We start from the raw sequence: 20442 nt of genomic DNA, 5'->3' as shown, positions 1-20442 counted from the left end.
TGAGGGATGCTGCATGGCGATAGGCGCTTGCGGCGAGTTTGAGCTTACCCTTTCCTGTAAAGCCAAAAATGGTACCACCTTCAGTGTACTTATGATGAATAACACGCCAAAAATACAGTGTTGAAATGTGCCTGAAAAGTCTCACCGCAGTATGATCTTAAAAGGTTAATAGATAAATGTTTAAGACATTAAGATATGATCAATATTAAGGCTAGTCGTCATACAAGGAACCTGTTACAATGGCCTTGAGTCAAAAGTACAATTACACAATTGCTCGTTTTCTACAGTGTATCTAAATGTGTATCTTCTACCATCTAATTATTATAATTATAAATATATAAATTATATCAATTAATTATATAAATTATAATTATAAATATAAAATAGTAGTTAGATAATTTTTATAGCCTAATGAAATCAATGAATTAACAAATATAGTTTGCTTTAGATATGTGTCTCTTCATGTTTGACCGTTATAGTATTGATTGGATATTTAATAGCCCTCCAATGTATGTAAAATGATTTTTAGTTCATTATGGGGAAATGAATTACGTTTATAGCTCTATATTGTTGTGTTAAATCATGCATATCATCAATTAATATGTATTTGTATAAAAAAATGTCTGTGTGGTTTTATGATTGTGTGAGCAAGGGAGAGAGAAAACAACAAATAAAAAATTTAACTAAGTTACGTTCACAAGAAATTATGAGCCATAACATCTCATTGTCTTTATTTAGACAGGTTAATACATAGATTAGTAGTAGACTTGATAGTAGAACAACATGAACTGAATCACATGACAAATCAGTCTTTTCTTTTGTACACTTGCTGGCACACAGCGTCCTCACATGTGAGCTCCTGAAATTGAAATGATCATGAGGTCAAAACATATCCGTTATGAGTACAAAGCAAAGCAGGAATTGTGCGGGAATATTCCCTATTCATGTGTGAAAAAAAAATGTAATTAGCTGAAATACTTTTATCATTTAAACTCCTTAATTAGAAATTTCATAAAAACTTAAATCAATAAAAATATTTTTAAGCAATAATGCTGATTCTAACATTAATCGGGTTATTATTATCCAATGACTGAATGCTCACCAGATAAAGTTTGTCATCTTCTATCCAGTGTTTCCATCCATTTACATGATTTTAATCAAAACAAACTAATTTTACCATTTCTTTTTATATGTTTACTATTTATTTAATAAATAGTTTTTTTAATCATTATATAGCCTACTGATCATTATATAAAAAGAAACATTTTCATTGAGGAGATTTTACTCTATCACTGACAGATAGCACTGTTTATATAAAATAAATTCAGATGGCCTCAAAAAAAAAAGAAAAAAAAAGGAAGACCTTCAATGCATTTTGTCCCTCTGGACAAAAGTTGAAGCCTGTGCTCTATTTGTTTTACTGTTCATTACTGAACAAACTTACTGAGATCATGGCCAACAGGCCAAACAGGTTAAATAACATTATGTCATTAGAGGAGGATCACAAATATTAAATATAAATAGTTCACCTTTAGCATCCTTTTGTCAAATCCCTTAGTCAATTCTTCCTTTTCAACTCCAATAGTGAAGCTCAGCTCATAGCTCTTGAAGGCGCTCTGTGTCTTAATCACAAGGTTGTCCCCATCCTGGATAAAGGTCTTTGTTGGAGTGAGGTGGACTGCAATCTTGCAGATGGCAAAGTCAATGTCTTTGAGAGTAAATATTTTTAACTTGGCATGGTCATTTCCATGATATAAACTATATCATATTTTTCAATTATGTCAAATATTATAATAAAACTGCATAATCAGAATTAGAAAATGGCACAGATTTATCTTGTTTCTACTCTGTTGACCTGTGGTGACAGACAACTGATCAGGCTTACCCAGTGCTTTAAGGTAATTTTCAAGGTTTTCGCTCGACTCCAGCTCCCATTTTCCAGTGAAATCCACAGGCATGGTTGTGCTATGAGCTCTGGACTTCAGGAGCTTTGCCAGGTCAAGTGAGGAGGTGCACCAAAGCTTTTATACTCAACTGTTCATTCACAATGAGGGGAGAGGCCAGAGTGATGATAAGAGAGATCTATGACCTAATGGGAGAGAACACTCTTAAAAATGCTGGGTTGTTTTTTCAACCCAAATGCTGGGTTGAGCCTGCTGGGTAAGGACGTTGGGTTGATTTAACCCAAATTGGAGTGGGGGAACTATGACGTCACTTTGTATGCGGATCGGCTGTTAGCATCGCACTGGTTCCCTCGACAAAAAGCCAATAGGATTTTTCCATAGGCTTTTGGATTATCGCAAAATATAAACTCTGTTCAATCATAGTTCATGAAACTTACACGTTTTGTCCATTAAGATAATCTTCACAAAATAATATATATTTATTATATTATATATATTATATATATTTTAAAGCCAAAATAAAAGCGCCAGAATTTAAAAGCTAAACTTGGGCTATAAACGAACTACAGCACCACGGTCGCTCGCCTTCAACGTCACCACCACCATGCTCCCGACAACTTTTCAAACGTATTTTTAACACGTTCAGTGAAAAGGATTTAGTCTGTATATTAATTTTAATCCACGCTACACGAACCTTTTCATATAAACTGGAATAAATACAAAACTAGAGCCAAACTAAAACTGAAATGAGACATTAGTAATAAATAGTAGCCTAGGCTATAATGAATAAATGAAATAATCATAACTAAACGACATATGAACGTATTTCTGTACATTTCGAAATAAGGCGCATTAAAAGTGAATAAATCTTTGATTAATATGAATATTTTAATTAAAAACGTGTCTCCACGTACTATTCAATACAATTCTAGTGCATTTAATCTATTAAATAACAGCAGAGTGAGCGAGTTTTTGAATATGGTAGGCTAACATTAAACATATTTTAGTGAATAGGCTAAAGTACCACAATGCAGCTATCGTTAGGATGGATACACAAAATGTTATTTTATCCTTGCTTCTAGAAAATCATCAAACTATATGTTTTCTAACAGCTACTTGTGGCCGTAAACATTTAATTTTAACGTGGCTTTAAGCACTATGCATCGTTTAATAATTATCGAAAACTGTGACCAGGTATCGCTGTTCAGCGTTAGATCAGACGCTGAAGCCGAATGATCAGGACATCGGGACTCAATTTCTTTAAAAAATAAAAAGACATGAATGAACATGCATAGGCAAAAACAATAGATTTTTTTTTAAATCACCAATACATTTTTAGTTTTGAACCACTTTGTATAAAGATAATTCTCAACTATGTTACAACAGAATGATTTGATATACCATTTTTTCTTCATGCAAAATGTGTGTAAAATGGCCATAAACAGGTTTTCTCATTATATATAATGTATCTATTAACTAAAGCTAATTTGCATATTAATGTGTTTTTGGGGCAACATGTAATGAAAAAAGAAGTGTAATAATGGGAGTAATAATTGACAAGATTTTCATAGTAATATATAATATTTCATAGGGATATTGAAATACATTTTCTTTCCCTATTAATTTGTTGTGTCTCCCAAAATGCGTAAAAAACATGCTTTTAGTCCCGGTGTCCTCACATGAGGACATGTATGAAATCAACGTCCTGTTTCGTAACAGAAAGTCATATTTTGATTCGAAACCCCATAACATTTTCCTGAGACGTTGATTTATGACACACAGTTTAAAAATTAGTCCGATTTAAATGATAATTACAAAATATTATCATATTTCCATAAGAGTGTCACTAAATTAAAATCAGACATTTTTGAAGACCAAGGAGAGGGAGTGGTCATGGTGAAACATCCAAACATTTAGTATCTCTGAAAAGTCCTGAATGTGTTCTGTACAGGACATCCGGACTTAAAACTGTGGCATGTATAGTCTCAGAGAAATTCACTAAAATAAAATGTCCTCATATGAGGATGCAGGGTCTCAGGAGGTTAAAACTTTCCATTCATCAAAGAATCCTGAAATAATATGTATCACAGTTTTCACAAAAATATTAATCACATTAAATATTAAAATGTTGATAATAATAAGAAATGTTTCTTGAGCACCAGATCAACAAAATTATTTTTGAAGGATCATGTGACACTGAAGAGTAGTGGCTGCTGAAAATTCAGCTTTGTCGTCACAAGAATAAATTACATTTGTAAACAATTAGTTGTTTTAAATTGTAGTATTACTTTACAATATTATTACTTAGTTTGGTGTATTTTAAATCAAATAAATGCAGCCTTGATGAGCGTAAGAGACTTTCAAAACCCCCCAAATTTGGAATTTGGAATGGTATAGTGTAGATACAACAAGACAGGTTTGGTTGGCAAAGGTGCTCTCTTGTTTGTGGAAGATGAAATAGGCCATGATCTGAAAAGTAAACATCTCAACTATAGCTCATCATGACAGTTCTGTACCTTTTATTCTAGATTTCACTGTTAACACTTCAGAGCTATTTATAGTCAGGAAGACATCTCAAGACTGGCCTCATTACTGACAGGTCTTCACCTCCTGTTTGTGCAGTGAACAATTCTCTCTCTCTCTCTGGTGTCTGTAGGCATAAATGGAAACCTGTTTGACAGCATTGTGATTGTTGCCTTGACTGACTGTTGTGCTGCTGACCGGCTGAGAATCAAAACAATTACAAACTGGCATGTCTGTCTGTTCATATGTGTTGACTGACATGAGCTCATGAGATGCATCATGTATTGCAATTCACTCCCGACGACAGAGCTCCTGTATATATATATATATATATATATAAAATGTCCACAGCAGACATTGCACTCTTTGAGATAATCCAAAGGTCCTAATTGGCTTTAGGATTACGTGTCCTGTGATTTGAGACGCCACACCGCACTTTGATGTTGAAGCTTTGAAACATCAGAGCAGAGGACAAACACAAAAAAAGAAGCAAATATGTCTTCCGTAGACATGAATGGATTCTGGAAAATGACAAGTAATGAAAACTTTGATGAATACATGGAAGCACTAGGTAGGCTGATACTTCATATTCTATTTATTTATTCATTATACTCCTGTGAAGTTAATGTTCTATGCTGAACAAGGTATGTGAGATGTTACAGAATATATTCTGTTCGAAACAGTCAAAGCAAGAGAAATACATGTCTGTATTTTGAACTCAAGAGATACGTTTTAGTACTCTTGGCAGACCTGATTCTATTATAAAAAAAATTAAAAAAAATATTGGCTCATGTATACAGCTATGGTTGACATGTGTTCGTGTATTCAACTTACAGATGTGAATGTTGTCATCAGAAAAATTGCCAGCTATCTCATCTTTGATAAGGAGATTGTTCAGAATGGTGATCATTTTAATATCAAGACTCTCACCGCCTTTAGGAACTACCATATGGAGTTTGATGTTGGAAAGGAGTTTGAGGAGGATTTGGTTGGTGTAGATGATAGGAAATGTATGGTAAGTGACCTCCTTATTTATAAAAGTACGACTTAAAGTGCAACTGGACAATAATGTAAGATCAGAAATGCTTTTATATGGAAAACTATTCTGAACTGCTTTTCCTACACTGCCAGAAAAAATGTGCAAAATTTGTACCTTCAGGGGTACAATGGCTTGTCACTGGGGCAGTACCCTCAAGGGTACACCCGTTGTACCCTTTCACATGGGTACATATCTGTACCCTTGCAGTATGTACCTTCCAAAGGCAAATATGTACCTCTGCTGACTAAATTGTACCTTATAGTGCTATGGTACCATAATGTACCTTTAAAAAAGGTGCAAATTCGTCCTTTTAAGGGTACTGCCCCAGTGACAAGCCTTTTGTACCCTTTGATGTTTAAAAAAGGTGCAAATTCGTACTTTTAAGTGTACTGCCCCAGTGACAAGCCTTTTGTACCCTTTGATGGCAAATTTGTACTCCATACAGCACATTAAAAAGGCCAGAATGCTGTTTATCACATTTATTAAACATTCAAAACCATTAAATTATCACATTTTTCACAGGATGAATGTTATAAGCTCTATCACAATATCATAACAATATATATATTGCGCAATTTTACTTTTGAAAAGGAGAAAAAAAAAGTTAACTTTTTATACTCAAAATTGTAAACAGCAAGAATCAAAAAGCTATTTTTTTCCAACAGTACACATTTCATTAATTGTAACTATTACTTTTTAAAACGATTTGTATTTCTATAATTGTAAACTGCAAGATTAAGCTTAATATTATATTAAACATTTCTTCAAAATCAGTACATCCCATTTCATTAACTTTTTTTTTTTTTTTTTACCATGTAATAAAATATTAGAATAAAGTAATTTCACTTTTTTTTTAAAACAGCACTAGATCTCATTTTAAGTATTTTTCTACTACATTCTACATTTTCTAAAACCGTTTTGAACATCAAAAATCACAAAGCAATCTTTTACCAACAGTACACATTTAATTAATTGTAACTTTATACCCTTAAAACATTTAATCACAAACACACATTTCACCAAATACAGTACTACACATTTAATTTATTTGTACTTTTTTTACCCCTAAAGGGTACATATGAGTACCCTAAGGTGTAACTATGACCCATTAAGGGTACAACTTCACCATTTGTACCCTAAGTGTTCACAAACGGACCCCAACCGTACCCTTTTTTCTGACAGTGTAGGTTACTGTGGTGGATGAGTCAGTAAATCGGATTAGATTGAGATTTACATTCAATGACCTGTTGTGATCTTAAATCCACGAGGGTTTCGGGTTAATGCCACAAACACCTGGTGCTCGGGAACTTTAGGTCAACTTGTATATACTGTATAACATTATTTTCGAAGTTGGTAAAGATAAATGGAGTATGTTTTACAAGAAAATAATATTTTAGTCTTTCTACTTCAAAATGTTGTTTAATTCATTATGTTTCTTGCCATTTCTTTGTGTTTGTGACATTTATTGGTGTTAAATGTTGTCCAAAAATTGTTGTACTTTTTTTTTAATGCTGAAGTATAAGCTATTTCCTGTGAATGTGCGAGACGTCTGATGTCATTAGACGTCATTAGCTAGTATAGGTAAATAACAAGAATGTGCAGCAAACAGTAAAATTTGGGCTACAAAGCATAATAAATTTAAATAATACTAATATTGTACAGCTAAAATAACTGGAAGTGACTGACACCAGAAGCCTTGCGCATTCAAGGTAAAAATTAGAGGAACCCACCCTTACATTTAAAAGTGCTATGTTTTTGGCAAATTGTATACAATTTATTCTCTATTCTCTGTGTCAGTCAATACCAGCTTCATCTTTCTCATCAGCGTGTATTTGTCCTTGTTTTGTAGACCATGGTAAACTGGGAGGGAGACAAACTGGTGTGTGTACAGAAAGGAGAAAAGGAGGGAAGGGGCTGGACCCAGTGGGTGAAAGGGGATGAATTACATGTGGTAAGTGTGTATAAGGATGCAGTTCATATGAGGACATGCTCTGTTGTTTTATGAAAGGTCACACTTGGCTGCTTCGTGTTGTTAGTGTAGTCAACAGTGTAATTAATAAGATAACATCATTACTGCAGCAGTCACGCATTACAATAACAAACGCATCTAAAACGTGTATACGCTGAAATGCATTTAGTGACTTCATTATACAGCTGCCTGGAATGTACTTCATTTATTACTCAACATTCTTTGTTCAAATATTTGTGCATAATAGCTGCTAACTTGTATAAATGACTGTTACCTAAAAACTGCTACACTACCAATCAAATGTTCAGAGTCGGTAAGATTTTTTAAATGTTTCTGAAAGAAGTCTCTTAAGCTTGCTAAGGCTGAATTTATTCGATCAAATGTACTGCAAAAACAGTAATGTCGTGAAAAAAACTGTAGTATAACTCAAATTAATTTTCCACGGCCATGTACAGTAGTTGTAAAAAAGGAGGTCAACATTTAGTTGGACCTTATTATGTATATAAAAGCACATCTATGCTATTAAATGTATGTCACATCATGTCCTTTCCTTAAAAGAACATTTGTTTTCATTTTTAAATGTTTTTTTGTTTGTTTATTATTTATTTTGCAGGAAATGCGAGTCTGTGGAGTGATGTGTAAACAAGTGTTTAGGAAACAAGTTCTCGACTGATGTGCCTTGAACCACAAGTACTCTACCGTGAAGAAAAGGGAACATTTCTGCCTATTAATAACAGTAATTGTTGTGTTAAATAGTCATTTTTAAGTGTAGCTATTATGTCTTTTTCATTCCTCATGTAAACAATGTATGGTGAAAACTTTGTCAAAGAAAATAAAATGGAAACACAAAAATATGCATGTTCACTCTTCCAACGTGTTTGTTCAAACAGAAAACCTCTGCATTAGCTAAAAGAACACAAACATCTGCACAGTTCTTGTCAGTTTTCTTTAGTCCATCAATTGTGATTTCAAGAGCAAAACACAGATTTCGTTTTTTTTTAAATCCTCCAGGTCAAAGATCATCTGAATCAATAACTTTAATATCAGGTGCCCATGTGCAAAACACGTTCCTTTTTGTTGTCTCTATAAATTGCACTTCTTATCAGCAGGTGGCGGTATGCACCTAAATATAGATTCTTCAACACACCTTAGACACCCTCTTGCCAAAGGGGTTGCTTGGGCTAATTAAGCACAATGTCGCACAGATGTGGTCAAACATCTGTTGTTAACGTATCAAATGAGCACAATAGCCTTGTAATGATACTATTGTCCTGGCGCCCCCTGCACAATGCGCCACTAATTCACATTGGTGATCACATGTCATTTGTAGCATCAGTACAGTAGCGAAGCTCGTGTGATAATGCTCGTGCGTGTAAATGGTTATTATAGGATATAATAATATATTAAGATATTTATAAAGATATAAATAGATTGGGCTGCCACCTCTCACGCACGCATTGTGACAGTCAGAATTCACTCAGTGCTAAACGCCACGCGTAGACACGTAAATAAGATATTATTTGCCGTTCAGAGAGCTTCACTGATTATAAAGGAACATCGTGAGATTGTGATCAATTGAAGTGAGTGACAGCTTTTTAGTGATTATATGGAAGCGCTATTTGCTCGCTTTCTAGGCTATAATCAATTCAGAATTTAAATAAAAGTTGTTTTACTGCTGCTAACAGGACCAACAGCCACATACCCTGTACATGCAGCAAAGTTTCAGGAGTGACATATATCCGATTATAGCCTGCCTAGAAAGCGAGCAAATAGCGCTTTAGGTTAATCACTAAAAAGCTGTCACTCAGGCGTTATGCAAATCTTCCCAGATCGTGACGTAGGTATGTGGGGACGTGTTAGAACGAGCCGTTTTAGGTAGGCGTGGCTGACTCTTAACTTTTATAAAGAATATCTCTTTGGATTTGAGACTTTAGTCTTTGCAACTTTACAGATCTTCTTTATGCACCAAGAGCTTGTAACACTCCAAAGAGAAATGAAAAATTGAAATCGCATCATATGACCCCTTTAAAGTCCAGTTTTCTCTCTCCATCATGAGTGATTCATAAATACTTCTGGATTATTCTGATGTTGGCACACTCACCATACAGTTCCTGCCATCTACTGGACCCAGGTCTTCCTCAAACTCCTGACCAACCACAAAGTCCATGTTATAGTTCTTGAACGTGCTGACATTCTTGATAATAAAGTGATCTCTATTCTCTGTGATATATTTGTCAGGTTGTAACAAAACAGCAATTTTCCTGATAGCAACATTAACATTTTCAGTAATTTTGGGATAAAAAAAGATAAAAAAATTACTAACCCAGTCTGACAGATCTGTTTGTATGATGTTTAAGGAAGCACCTGTTTATTGTTTAAATGCTTTCATTTCAAATGATTTTATATAGCTTATATGTACATAAATTGACCATGGTGGAACCATGGTGTTTTGTTTTTAGGCAGTTGAATATAACTTTTAAAAAAAGTCCAGTAAAAACATCACAGTTGTAGCGACAAGAACAGCTAAACACTGAAGGACAGTGGCCCTCAAGGACCGAGTTTGGACACCCCTGACTAGACCATCCCATTTAACAACACTTGGTCCAACCTTTGCGGCCTTCGAAGGATGCAGCCTTTGAATTGGGACGCAGCTAAGGATAGGCTATCGACTGATCAAAAGAAGGCCATGTGTTCGGCATATGACGCAAGTCAACCTAGACTCAGGCGATCAGTGATTTTAAAGAATCGGGTGAGTGAAGGATTCAACTCATTTCAAATACTGGTCGCCACAATCAGCCAAGAATTAATCAGTTAACAAATCTAGTAGACGTGGAACTAAGCGTTTTATAAATAAAGCCAGAATTTAAAGTCCCGTGCTCTTATATCTCCGAGAATGAAAACTTACTGAGAGCTTTGAGATAGCTACTCCTCAAAGTTGTCACTGGAGACCATTTCCAGTAGCCAGTATGAAGCAGGCATTGTGTAATATATGTGATTTTCTTCATGTCCTGAAAAAGTGTTTTTAGGGGAGAGCTGATGCCTGATGATCGCCCTCCTGAGCTCTGGCTGTCAGCACCGCATTTTATTTACCACCTTATTAATCGGATCAGCTTCATTACCGCCACACATGTGCTGCTCAGTACAACTATATTTGGAAAAACACTCTCACAATGTGCACAATACCATGCACAAGATAAAACCAACCCTCAAAGCTCAAAGCACAAGAAATCGGATTTATGACAGGGGACAATCGTTACATTATTCACATGGATTTACACCGTTCTGCTGCATAAACTTTCAGATTAAATTAACTGAAAAGACATTTCTCAGTTGATATGTAAATTAGAAGTCAAAAATTCTCAGTGCATCTTGAAGAGTGACATTAATTTGTGATTCAAGTGCAATACAGCTGAAATCTATTTTCACGTTTTTAAAAAAAAAAAAGCCTAATGTTTTTTATAGTAGAAAATGCTTTTTGCTCACATGGCCTTTACTAATTCATCTCAATTAACTCATTAGGCTTTATTTCTGAATCATCCAGATTGAATCTAACGTATGCATAATATGTTTGGAAGCATGGAGAGCAATAATAAAGAATTCTTAAAAGCTACAGGCATAATTGATAAGTAAGAAATTTATAAAAGTTAAAGAGGATTTAAACTGCAGATATCAGATTCAAGTAATATCCACTTTATACACCTCAAAATGCACCTCCTCAGACTCCTGGCAAAGTTAGTTAATGTCATGCCGTCAATGCTGACTGTCTCATCGATGAAGTGATCTCTATTCTCAGTGATGCTGTTGCTGGCTTCATCACGGTGGCAGTTTTCCTAATAGCAACAGGAACCGGAGCCAAAATCAGAATGAGATTACTTAACTCACAGTGTGTATATTTATTATTTTCTGTTAGTTTTGTGTTTACATTTCAGAGACAGTTTGAAAACAAATACACTATGTGACATATTTGCACACATATATGCAGTAGTTTACAATGCACTGTATGTACATTTATATAACTTGTCCATTTGTGTGTGTATTTGTATATGTGTGTGTGTGTGTATATACTGTATATCAAATGAGTGAAATTCAGTTATAAGAATATTAAATATTTGTTACTCTTTAATTTAATTAATAATTAGTAGGAATATGAAGCCCTACTCAGTAATGTAATTATGTTCCAAAGGTTTTATAGTGCAGTGTAATGATAATGTTAATTAAGCCTACAGAAGATTCTCTGCTTTTTGAACTGGTAATTGACTTACCAAGAGCTTTCAGGTACTCATTAGAGTTCTAAATTTAGATCATTTTCCAACAGTTGTTATAATCAGCTGGCATTTTGAATTAGAGTGTGAGGTTTCTTTGACACCGGTGAACATTTGAGGAGATTCAGTGCAGTAATGTCTGCATAAAAGCCCCACATTACAAGTCCCAAATCCAATTAGTAATGATAAGTTCATCATCAGGTTTAGTAGTGTACTTGTTAAAAGAGAAACTCCATCTCCCTCCCATGAAGGTGACCTATACATCCAAGTAAATTTGGACCTAAGAATAAAAGAGTTTTGCAATGGTTAATCTCTCCGTAAGGTACAAGGCATTATGGGTAAACAGACGTCATTTTATTCAGATGTGTTGATAAATGTGAAACAGTATAAAATGTAGTATATTGCTTGCACAATCTGTCGTAGGTTTAAAAGTTCAAGGTGTGCTGAACACGGAGCAATACAAGCTTCTGTGGACATTATTGTTGAAGTAATAAATGCTAAATTGCCCTGTGTATGCTTTGTTTTTATTAGCTAGCTCAAATGTACATTTCCTCCCTCACAAAGATTTGACCTTGTCCACCTTTGCTAAACATGTTAATTTTTGTGTATTTTAGTCCAGAGGAACATGGCCACACTTTGATCTGCACAAGTACAAATAGACCATTATTTAAAAAATTTTTTTTTTCATTTATATCACTTGCTTACCAATGGATCCTCTGCAGTGAATGAGAGTCAAAACAGATGATTAAATCCAGTCCAAATGACTCACCAATAAGTGAAAAGCTGCATGTTGGTAAGAAACAAATTCATCAAGACATTTTAACTATAAATCATTACATCTGGCCAAAATATGACTCCATAATCCATAATAAAGCTTCCTCCAGTTGTCCTCTCACATTAAAATCCACCAACATGTTTGTTTAGAACCGTTTTCGCTTGTGAACAGTGCTTGATCTGTGTATATTTCTCTCCTGATTCAGATAAGATGACTTTTTCACTGGAGAAAGCAATATTATGCACAGAGGACATTTTTTTGTTGTTGGATTTTAGGTGCAAGCAATGGTTTGTTAAAAATATCTTAAATTATTATTATATATATTTTTTTGCAGCTTTTCACTTCACAAGACATTAATTGTTGGACTGGAGTCACGTGGATTATTGTGATGTTTTTATTAGCTGTTTGGACTCTCATTCTGATGGCACCCATTCACTGCAGAGGATCCATTGGTAAACAAGTGATGTAATCTACATCTTGGATGGTCTGAGGATGAGTAAAGTTTCAGCAAATTTTCATTTTTGGCTGAACTATTCCTTTGAGTAAATGAAGACCCAAAAATATATTTGGAGCCATTAGCATTGCAAAAAAGGAAGTGGACGCTGAGTGGGCTGCCAATGTAGGGTGAACATTTTTCACTGAAAGGAACACCTGGCAGGAAGCCGTTGATAGACTCAGGGCCAAATATGGAAAATGAACGGTTGCACCGATTTTACTAGACGGTGCTCTATAGTTATCAACACACTGCCAATTATGTTCCTTTCGTTCTCTTGTTAAGTGGATGGATGGGTGCTGCTTAGTTCACTTCTTAATATTCATGTAATACTTAAGAACCACTGAAGCATATCTCAGCAATAATGAAAAGTGAACATGCCAACCTGGATTCTCTAAAGTATATACAAAAACAGCAGCAATATTTAATTTACATTCTTGCTGGTATGCCTTTATTAAACTAGTGTGTTGATAGAAAGTTCAAGCAAACACATTTAGATGCATATAAACAGCAGAGCGCAATGCATTTCTCTTTATTTCACTGATTTATGGATTCTTTTGTGTGCACAGTCACAGAGGCATGATGGGAAGGAAAGCAAAACCCTGCCATGCTCAGAACCCAAGAGACTGACAGGCTCTTCAATCAGAGCGACAGCAGCTAGGTGGCACTCAGACTCGTCACATCATTTTTCCTTCTGCACATCCTCTCTGGAGTCTAATTATATTTATGTATCCCCGATCTGAGGAATCTTCTTGTTGTGTCCAAGACAATATCCTGACGCACCTGTTGTTTGATAGTTCACTTACAGAGCAGCTTATCCCAGTGTTCCCTACCACTAATGTAAATAACATCTAAATGACAAACGTCGCACCAACGAAGGAAAGTCGCTGGAGATCTTCCTCTGTGAGGATAAGAACAAACAAGCATTTATAGATTGTGACAGACTATCACAGATGGTGTATGGCTTTCATAATAGACGGATAGATGTAGGAAGATGTGGCGTGAGTTTATATACCTTAAAGTGTTGGATTTTCCTGGATCTCTTGCAGGTGTTCAGTCGGTAGGGGTTTAAGACTTTTTGAAGACCTGTTTACTCACAATCCCAGCAGCTCTCAGCTCCTGCATACAAAGAAAACACGCTTAAAGGGATAGTTGTCAACTAAATATGAAAATTCTGTCATTATTTACTCTAGGGTAGACCATATGTCCTATTTGTCCCGGACACGTCCTGGCCGGGATTTCTAAATCAGGTTTTGGATCTGTTTTCCTAATGATGTTCTCTATACAGGCTACGAGTATTTGCATTGCTTTGACTGTTCTCTGTAGATCCCAGCTTCTCACACAGCACGATGCCTGCACGCTATTGGTCAAACTACCTGTCAGTCATTACCTTCAGCAAGCATGAAAACAACAGGGAAAAACAAAGCTAAAACCCAAACATTTGAAAAATAATAAACCTTTTTCCACTTTCTCCACAATGGAATGTCCCATGGATGTTAAAGCTTCTTTATGGAACCATCAATGCCAATAAAATACATGTATTTTAAGAGTAGATTTTATTTTGGCTATAATTAACATGGTAAATGTTCCCTAACAGCAGTCTTTTTCAACACAACACTAGAATGTATATAACTTTCAACCAGCTGGTGTCGCAATGTCAGTTCTTTGGTAATGCTGCGGCAACGCAGTCAGTATATTATGCATGATCAAATGCGCAGATGAAGCCTAACATCTGTTGTTATTACCTCCACCCATCATATTCCAGTCAACTTCATTTAAAAATCCTATCAAATCATAATGATGGTGTTTGACACCCATTAGAATTATTTAAACGGTTCAAATGCATTTAAGCGATCAATCTGTCAGTGTTGTGCTTTTTCAGGTTCATCATCACGGGGCTGAACGTTTTGAGATTTGAATATAGCTCTTCCCCCACCATCTGCCGTGTACCTCCTAGCCCAACCAATTTTTGAGATGCTGTATTGTATACGCTTTTGGCTATTTCTGATATATACCAGCTCTATGCGAAACAATCATACCTGGGAGGGAATACCATCAAGGGCATTAAATGAAATGCATGAGAACTGGCCTACCAAGTGAAGTTCATCTCCCTCAATCCAGTGGGTCCAGCCCCTCCCCTCGATCTCTCCTTTCTGCACACATACCAGATTATCTCCATCCCAGGTGATAGTGGTCTATAATGCATAACAGAGATTTATTTTTTAACATATACTGTATACAGCAAAAATAGAGTTAAGTTAGGACTGCGAAGAAAAAAGGAAGCAGAACAGATTTTGCAGTGGGATGAGAAGAGCACATCTTTACTTTATCAAAACAAAAAGAAAATTAAATCTGACCCATTATTATATGCTGCACAAAGAGAAGCATGTTGAATATTGCTCTTACCAGATAGCAGGAATGGAAAAAAACCCCGCAATACTGGGCACTGTTAGGACTGAATGGGGTGAGGAAAAACTTCACAGGCCTTTTTTTTTGTTTGTTTTAGTTATATCAGAAAGTAAACTTGAACAAGAGACAGTTTTTTAGAGAGGAGACATGTCCAGTGCAGAATAACTAACACATTGCTCAGTGTTGTTATTGGTAAACTAAAACTAAAAGTATTCATATAAACATAAAACACATTTTTAATAAAGCTTAAATAAAATATAAATATTAGATGAAAATTCAAACTGACAAAAGAACATAACAGATTTCCTAAAAAATGAACTGAAATTAAAAAAGAAAACTGAAAATGTAAAATTAATAAAGAGCTGAATATTAGATGAAAACCTTAAACTAAATAACAATTTTGAAATACTTTCTTGGCAACGAACTGAAATAAAACTATAACTGAAAATACAAATAAATGACTATTTAGAAATATTAAAAACTAATAAAAATGACAATAGCACATAGCAAAATTCCTAAAAATTTAATTAAAATAAAAAATCACAATGAAAATACCAAAATTACTTAAAAGCTAATTTAACAGTAACTAACAGTATATAAATAATACTAAAATACACTTGTATGAGTGCTGGACTACAAGCTGCCTTTCCAGTATCTCCAACATTCATGTACAAATGTCACATTTGAACATTTTGCAGTGTATTTTAAATAGTGTTTAAAGAATAAAGTTCTAGTGCAAACATATTGGCAAATCTCACCTTGCACCTTGGTTTGATTTGAATACATCCCATCCAATTGGGCAGTCACATACAATCTAGCCTCAAAAGTTTAAATACTGCAACACATCTGAATTGTATCTGAAAAACCTGCATATATAATCAGAACTCCACGCAGCTTCCGTACTACTCTCTATTGTAAATGAATGACTTCCGGTCTGTTGTTTGTCAGAGATATTGAAAAGGTGGCTTTAGGGGTTAAGCAAAAAAAAAAAAAGAAAAGAAACATGATTATCTCTGTATCTCTGCAACCGTCTCAACACAGGCCTTAGATATACCAAGTTTCTCCAAAAGACAGGAAAAGCGAGAGGAAAATGAAAGGAGAGAGTAACGCTTCTTATTAGATTAAAGAGCCAATTATTGCTCTCATTTCACACTTTCCCCTTTTCTCATTAGTTGAGATTGTGGACTGTAAATGACATGCACAGTTAGTGATTCTCAAGGGCAATGAAATTATACAAATGACAACCCTATAAGAGAATTATTATAACGAAAATCATATGACTCTTTTTGACACAAAACTTTTTGTGAAAATAAGTATAATAAACCATGCAAGCCTATTCATTTAAACTTGCTTCTTAAAGGGATAGTTCACCTAAAAATGAAAATTCTGTCATTAATTACTAACCCTCATGTCGTTCCAAACCCGTAAGACCTCCGTTCATCTTCGGAACTCAAATTAAGATATTTTTGATGGAATCTGAGAGCTCTTTGACCCTCCCATAGACAGCAAGGGTACTACCACGATCAACATCCAGAAACGTAACAAGGAGTTATTCATATCGGTAAAATAATCCATGTGACATCAGGGGTTCAACCGTAATATTACGAAGCTACGAGAATACTTTTTGTGTGCAAAAAAATAAATAAAATAACGACTTTATTCAACAATTCGTCTCCTCCTAGCACCATTTTGGAGAGTATCCACTGAACGCAAACAGCGTATGTTGTTTTGTGTCAGCCGCACCACACAGATACATTTTCTACGTTGTTTGTGCTTTGATTTGAACAAAAACAACGTATCCGTGTGGTGCAAAGCATAAGCATTGATGAAGAATCAAACACGTAATACTGCAAGTTCATATTGAGCCAAAAAGCAAAGTTTAATAAATAGCATTAAGGCTATTTTGAGTAGTACTTTATAATAAAAAGATTTCAACTATGCTTTTAAGCTCTCAAGCCTCAAAGTGTTTGCCTTGAAAGTTTGCTCACCATACATTTCCTGTCATCCACTCCACTCAGATCTTCCTCAAACTCCTGACCCACCACAAAGTCCATGTTGTAGTTCCTGAAAGTGCTGAGAGTCTTTATGGTGAAGTGATCTCCATTCTGAGTGATGTCTTTATCAGGCTTCAGCAGGGTGGCAATCTTTCTAACAGCTACATTTACATCTGGAAAAGAAAATTATAGCCCCATGTGAAAATGTGAATTTCCCAGGATACCCTTTTAAAACAGTACAGTACTCCAGCAATACCACAGTACAGTCATTGTTACAGGTGGAAATAACATGGTACTTCAACACCATGATGAGACATGCACCATGGTATTTATATATTAATCCAAGGAATACCAAAGGTACATGTCCAATCTGCTGCTGCTTAATATAAACAGCAACATCTAGTAAAAAATGAGAAAAGGACAAAAATACTACATAGAAAACTACCATTTACCTTACAATTTACCATCACAACCATAGTAGGCCATACAGAGAGCCTCACTTTCACTAAAATCACTTAATAAAAACCGTTATTTTTGTTTCCATCTATGCAACACATAAACAGTGGATAAAATATAAATTTTCTACATTTATGCTAGGACAGTAAATCATCCAATTTTAACACTGATTTCACAATACATGCAGGACGATAGAGGAGGTCAAGTTCCTAAACTAAAATAAAAATAATTATACATAACAAAACCTGAGAAAACAGGTATATAACATGGTATTTAAGCTTGGAATTTGATTAGAAAAAGCTAAATGGTCACACTTGTAATTCTTCGCGGTCAGAATGACCACCATAGGAAATTAAAATAAATACAAATAATACGAAAATACTACAAATCTAGAAATCAGCCATGATTAAGTAGTCTTCGATAATGCCTAACTATACGAATGCAAAACCTGATAAAGTAATTATTTCTGAAAATACTCTTACAAGCCTTATGTATAGGCTATATACACATTGTTTTACATATGATAATATTTCTCCCAGCAGATGGCACCAATCTTGCTGCTACGCATTGTATTTTAATTCGTTTTTTCCTAACATTAGTTTAGATACAAATAAATAATTACTTAAAAAGAGGTGAAGATTGTCTAGTACCCACTCAAAATAGAAAATTTTAAAGAATAAATATTAAAACACAATACAGAAATATGGTAGCCCACATTTATTTAATTAAAAAGAATATTACACTTACATTGTCCTCAGGCTCGGTCTGTTTTGACCTCTGTGTAACCGCTAAGTGAGGAATACCAGAGGGTTTATCTAATGTTGTAAAAGAGCCACAAAACTCACCCAGAGCTTTCAGGTAGGCTACTCTTCAAAGTTCTCGTTGGAGATCATTTTCCAGTAGCCGTTGTAATCAGCAGTCATTTCGAATTACTCCACTGATGAGTTTGTTCAAGGAAGACCCGATCTCGCCGTTCCACTGCAAGCAAATGCTTTTCATCTGAAAGAAACCCTCATCATCATGATCCGATTACTGAATTTATTTTTTCTTATTTGTTATGGAAACCGTATCTCCGCCTCTAGAGTTTGGATCCATCATCTCAAACTTGGATGCGATATCACACCATGTAATTACATCACTTAAACTCTGTGATCGAGCGCTGTAGGGAATAGACCGGGGCTAGTTGTCACAATGGCTGCATCTCAGTAGCTATAATGTTTTGAGTGGCAAGTTCTCAAATGTTTTACATCTAAAGTAATCTATTATTCAATATTAATCATTAATATGTATTATTACAGACTTGAATTTTTTTCACTGAGCAAATTTTTTTTTTATCCACTTGATATTTGCTCTTCTCCAATATAGAAATAAGTCTAAAAAACAAGATTTGTGCCAACTCATTTTTTATTAGATTTTTTTCATGTCCACTATAATGGACACCAGGACTGAAGAAAAATAAAAATCCCCATATTTCAACCATACATAATAAGTAGAGCTTGTGCACTATAGTTGAACTAGTGTTTAAGATTTTGAAAAGAACACATACTATAAGAATTAACAATGCAGTATGAATGTGGAAAAAAAGGTAAGATGATATGCAGTCTCCAAAAAAACTGTTTGATCCTTTTTGTTGGTTGAAGTGGGTGAATCTGAGTATATGTATAAATGTCTTTGTGAATGGGCTTATGTGTACTTGCTGATTGTTTTGATGAATAGATGATTGTGTGCATTATAGCATCAAGGCATCAGTGTGTGTGGAGGGGGTGTGAGTGTGTGTGTTGCTGTGTATTCACTGATCTCACATCCACTATGGCTGTTTCTCACTAAAACCAATGAAAAGTTGATTGACAGGCTATGGTCAATTTGATGACAAATTAAATCATATTAATATTCATTTCATTAATTACCATCAATGTTCATAAAACATTAACATTAGAATTTGTAGCTCTGTATTTAGCTTTGAAATGCTTCCACAAATTTCTCAACCTGTTATACAACTAATTCATGAGGTGCTGCTGATATCTTTCAAGACCTGATGTCCATTGCGATGAACATTAAATTAAAAAAAAAAACCTGTGTTCTGCAACTCTGAAAGATCTTCAAAATAACTTTAAATATTATCATTTGATAGTCTTAATTTTATAATAGGTGCAAGTTGATGAGGCTACCATAAACTTAAATCTGCATATAAAAGGTAAAATGTGGACCTCCTCCTCTTCTTGTCTAGTTGGTTAGTCATGTCTCTTTTGTGATGCCTGTAGCTCAATCAGATTAAGTTAGGAGTCATATCTTCATTGTGATTGGCCAATCAGTGACCAGGCATGGCTCATATGATGAAAACATACAATTTTATTGGTTTAAACAAAAAAATCATGTGATGTCCATTTGCATTGTCCGAAGGGGTTAATAATGCAGTGTTTTACATGTTTGCAGTTTCATAATAGTTTTATTTTACTGTTTGAATTTCACTGAAAGGATTAGTCTGTTTAATGGTAGGTCCCATTGTGACAACTTACCCCATATAATGTGGCAACATGCTATTGATAATAATAATAAAAAAAACTCTTACACATAACAGATTTTTAAAAATAAAATAGCAACTAAAAACAGAATTTTAA

The 20442-nt window shown here is 34.7% G+C and overlaps 2 protein-coding genes and 1 pseudogene across 2 annotated transcripts; 1 reads left to right on the top strand and 2 right to left on the bottom strand.

Moving 5' to 3' along the window:
- Nucleotides 1-1490: 1490 nt before the first annotated feature.
- Nucleotides 1491-2139, bottom strand: LOC107706282 (retinol-binding protein 2-like). The gene is made up of 2 exons (XM_016509961.1): nt 1886-2139; nt 1491-1708 (listed from the first exon to the last, which is right to left on the bottom strand). The coding sequence occupies exons 1-2, from the start codon at nt 1956-1958 to the stop codon at nt 1491-1493; spliced, it is 291 nt and encodes a 96-aa protein (XP_016365447.1). The 5' UTR covers nt 1959-2139.
- A 2725-nt stretch (nt 2140-4864) lies between these two features.
- Nucleotides 4865-8272, top strand: LOC107706314 (retinol-binding protein 1-like). The gene is made up of 4 exons (XM_016509979.1): nt 4865-4998; nt 5264-5442; nt 7316-7417; nt 8049-8272. The coding sequence occupies exons 1-4, from the start codon at nt 4923-4925 to the stop codon at nt 8106-8108; spliced, it is 417 nt and encodes a 138-aa protein (XP_016365465.1). The 5' UTR covers nt 4865-4922; the 3' UTR covers nt 8109-8272.
- A 5733-nt stretch (nt 8273-14005) lies between these two features.
- On the bottom strand, nt 14006-18864 carry LOC107706337 (retinol-binding protein 1-like; annotated as a pseudogene).
- Between the last annotated feature and the right edge of the window lie 1578 nt (nt 18865-20442).

Source organism: Sinocyclocheilus rhinocerous, unplaced genomic scaffold (genome assembly GCF_001515625.1).
Source record: "Sinocyclocheilus rhinocerous isolate Xijiao unplaced genomic scaffold, SAMN03320098_v1.1 scaffold444, whole genome shotgun sequence".
Taxonomy (NCBI): Eukaryota; Metazoa; Chordata; class Actinopteri; order Cypriniformes; family Cyprinidae; genus Sinocyclocheilus; species Sinocyclocheilus rhinocerous.
This window is presented reverse-complemented; position numbering and strand designations above follow the sequence as displayed.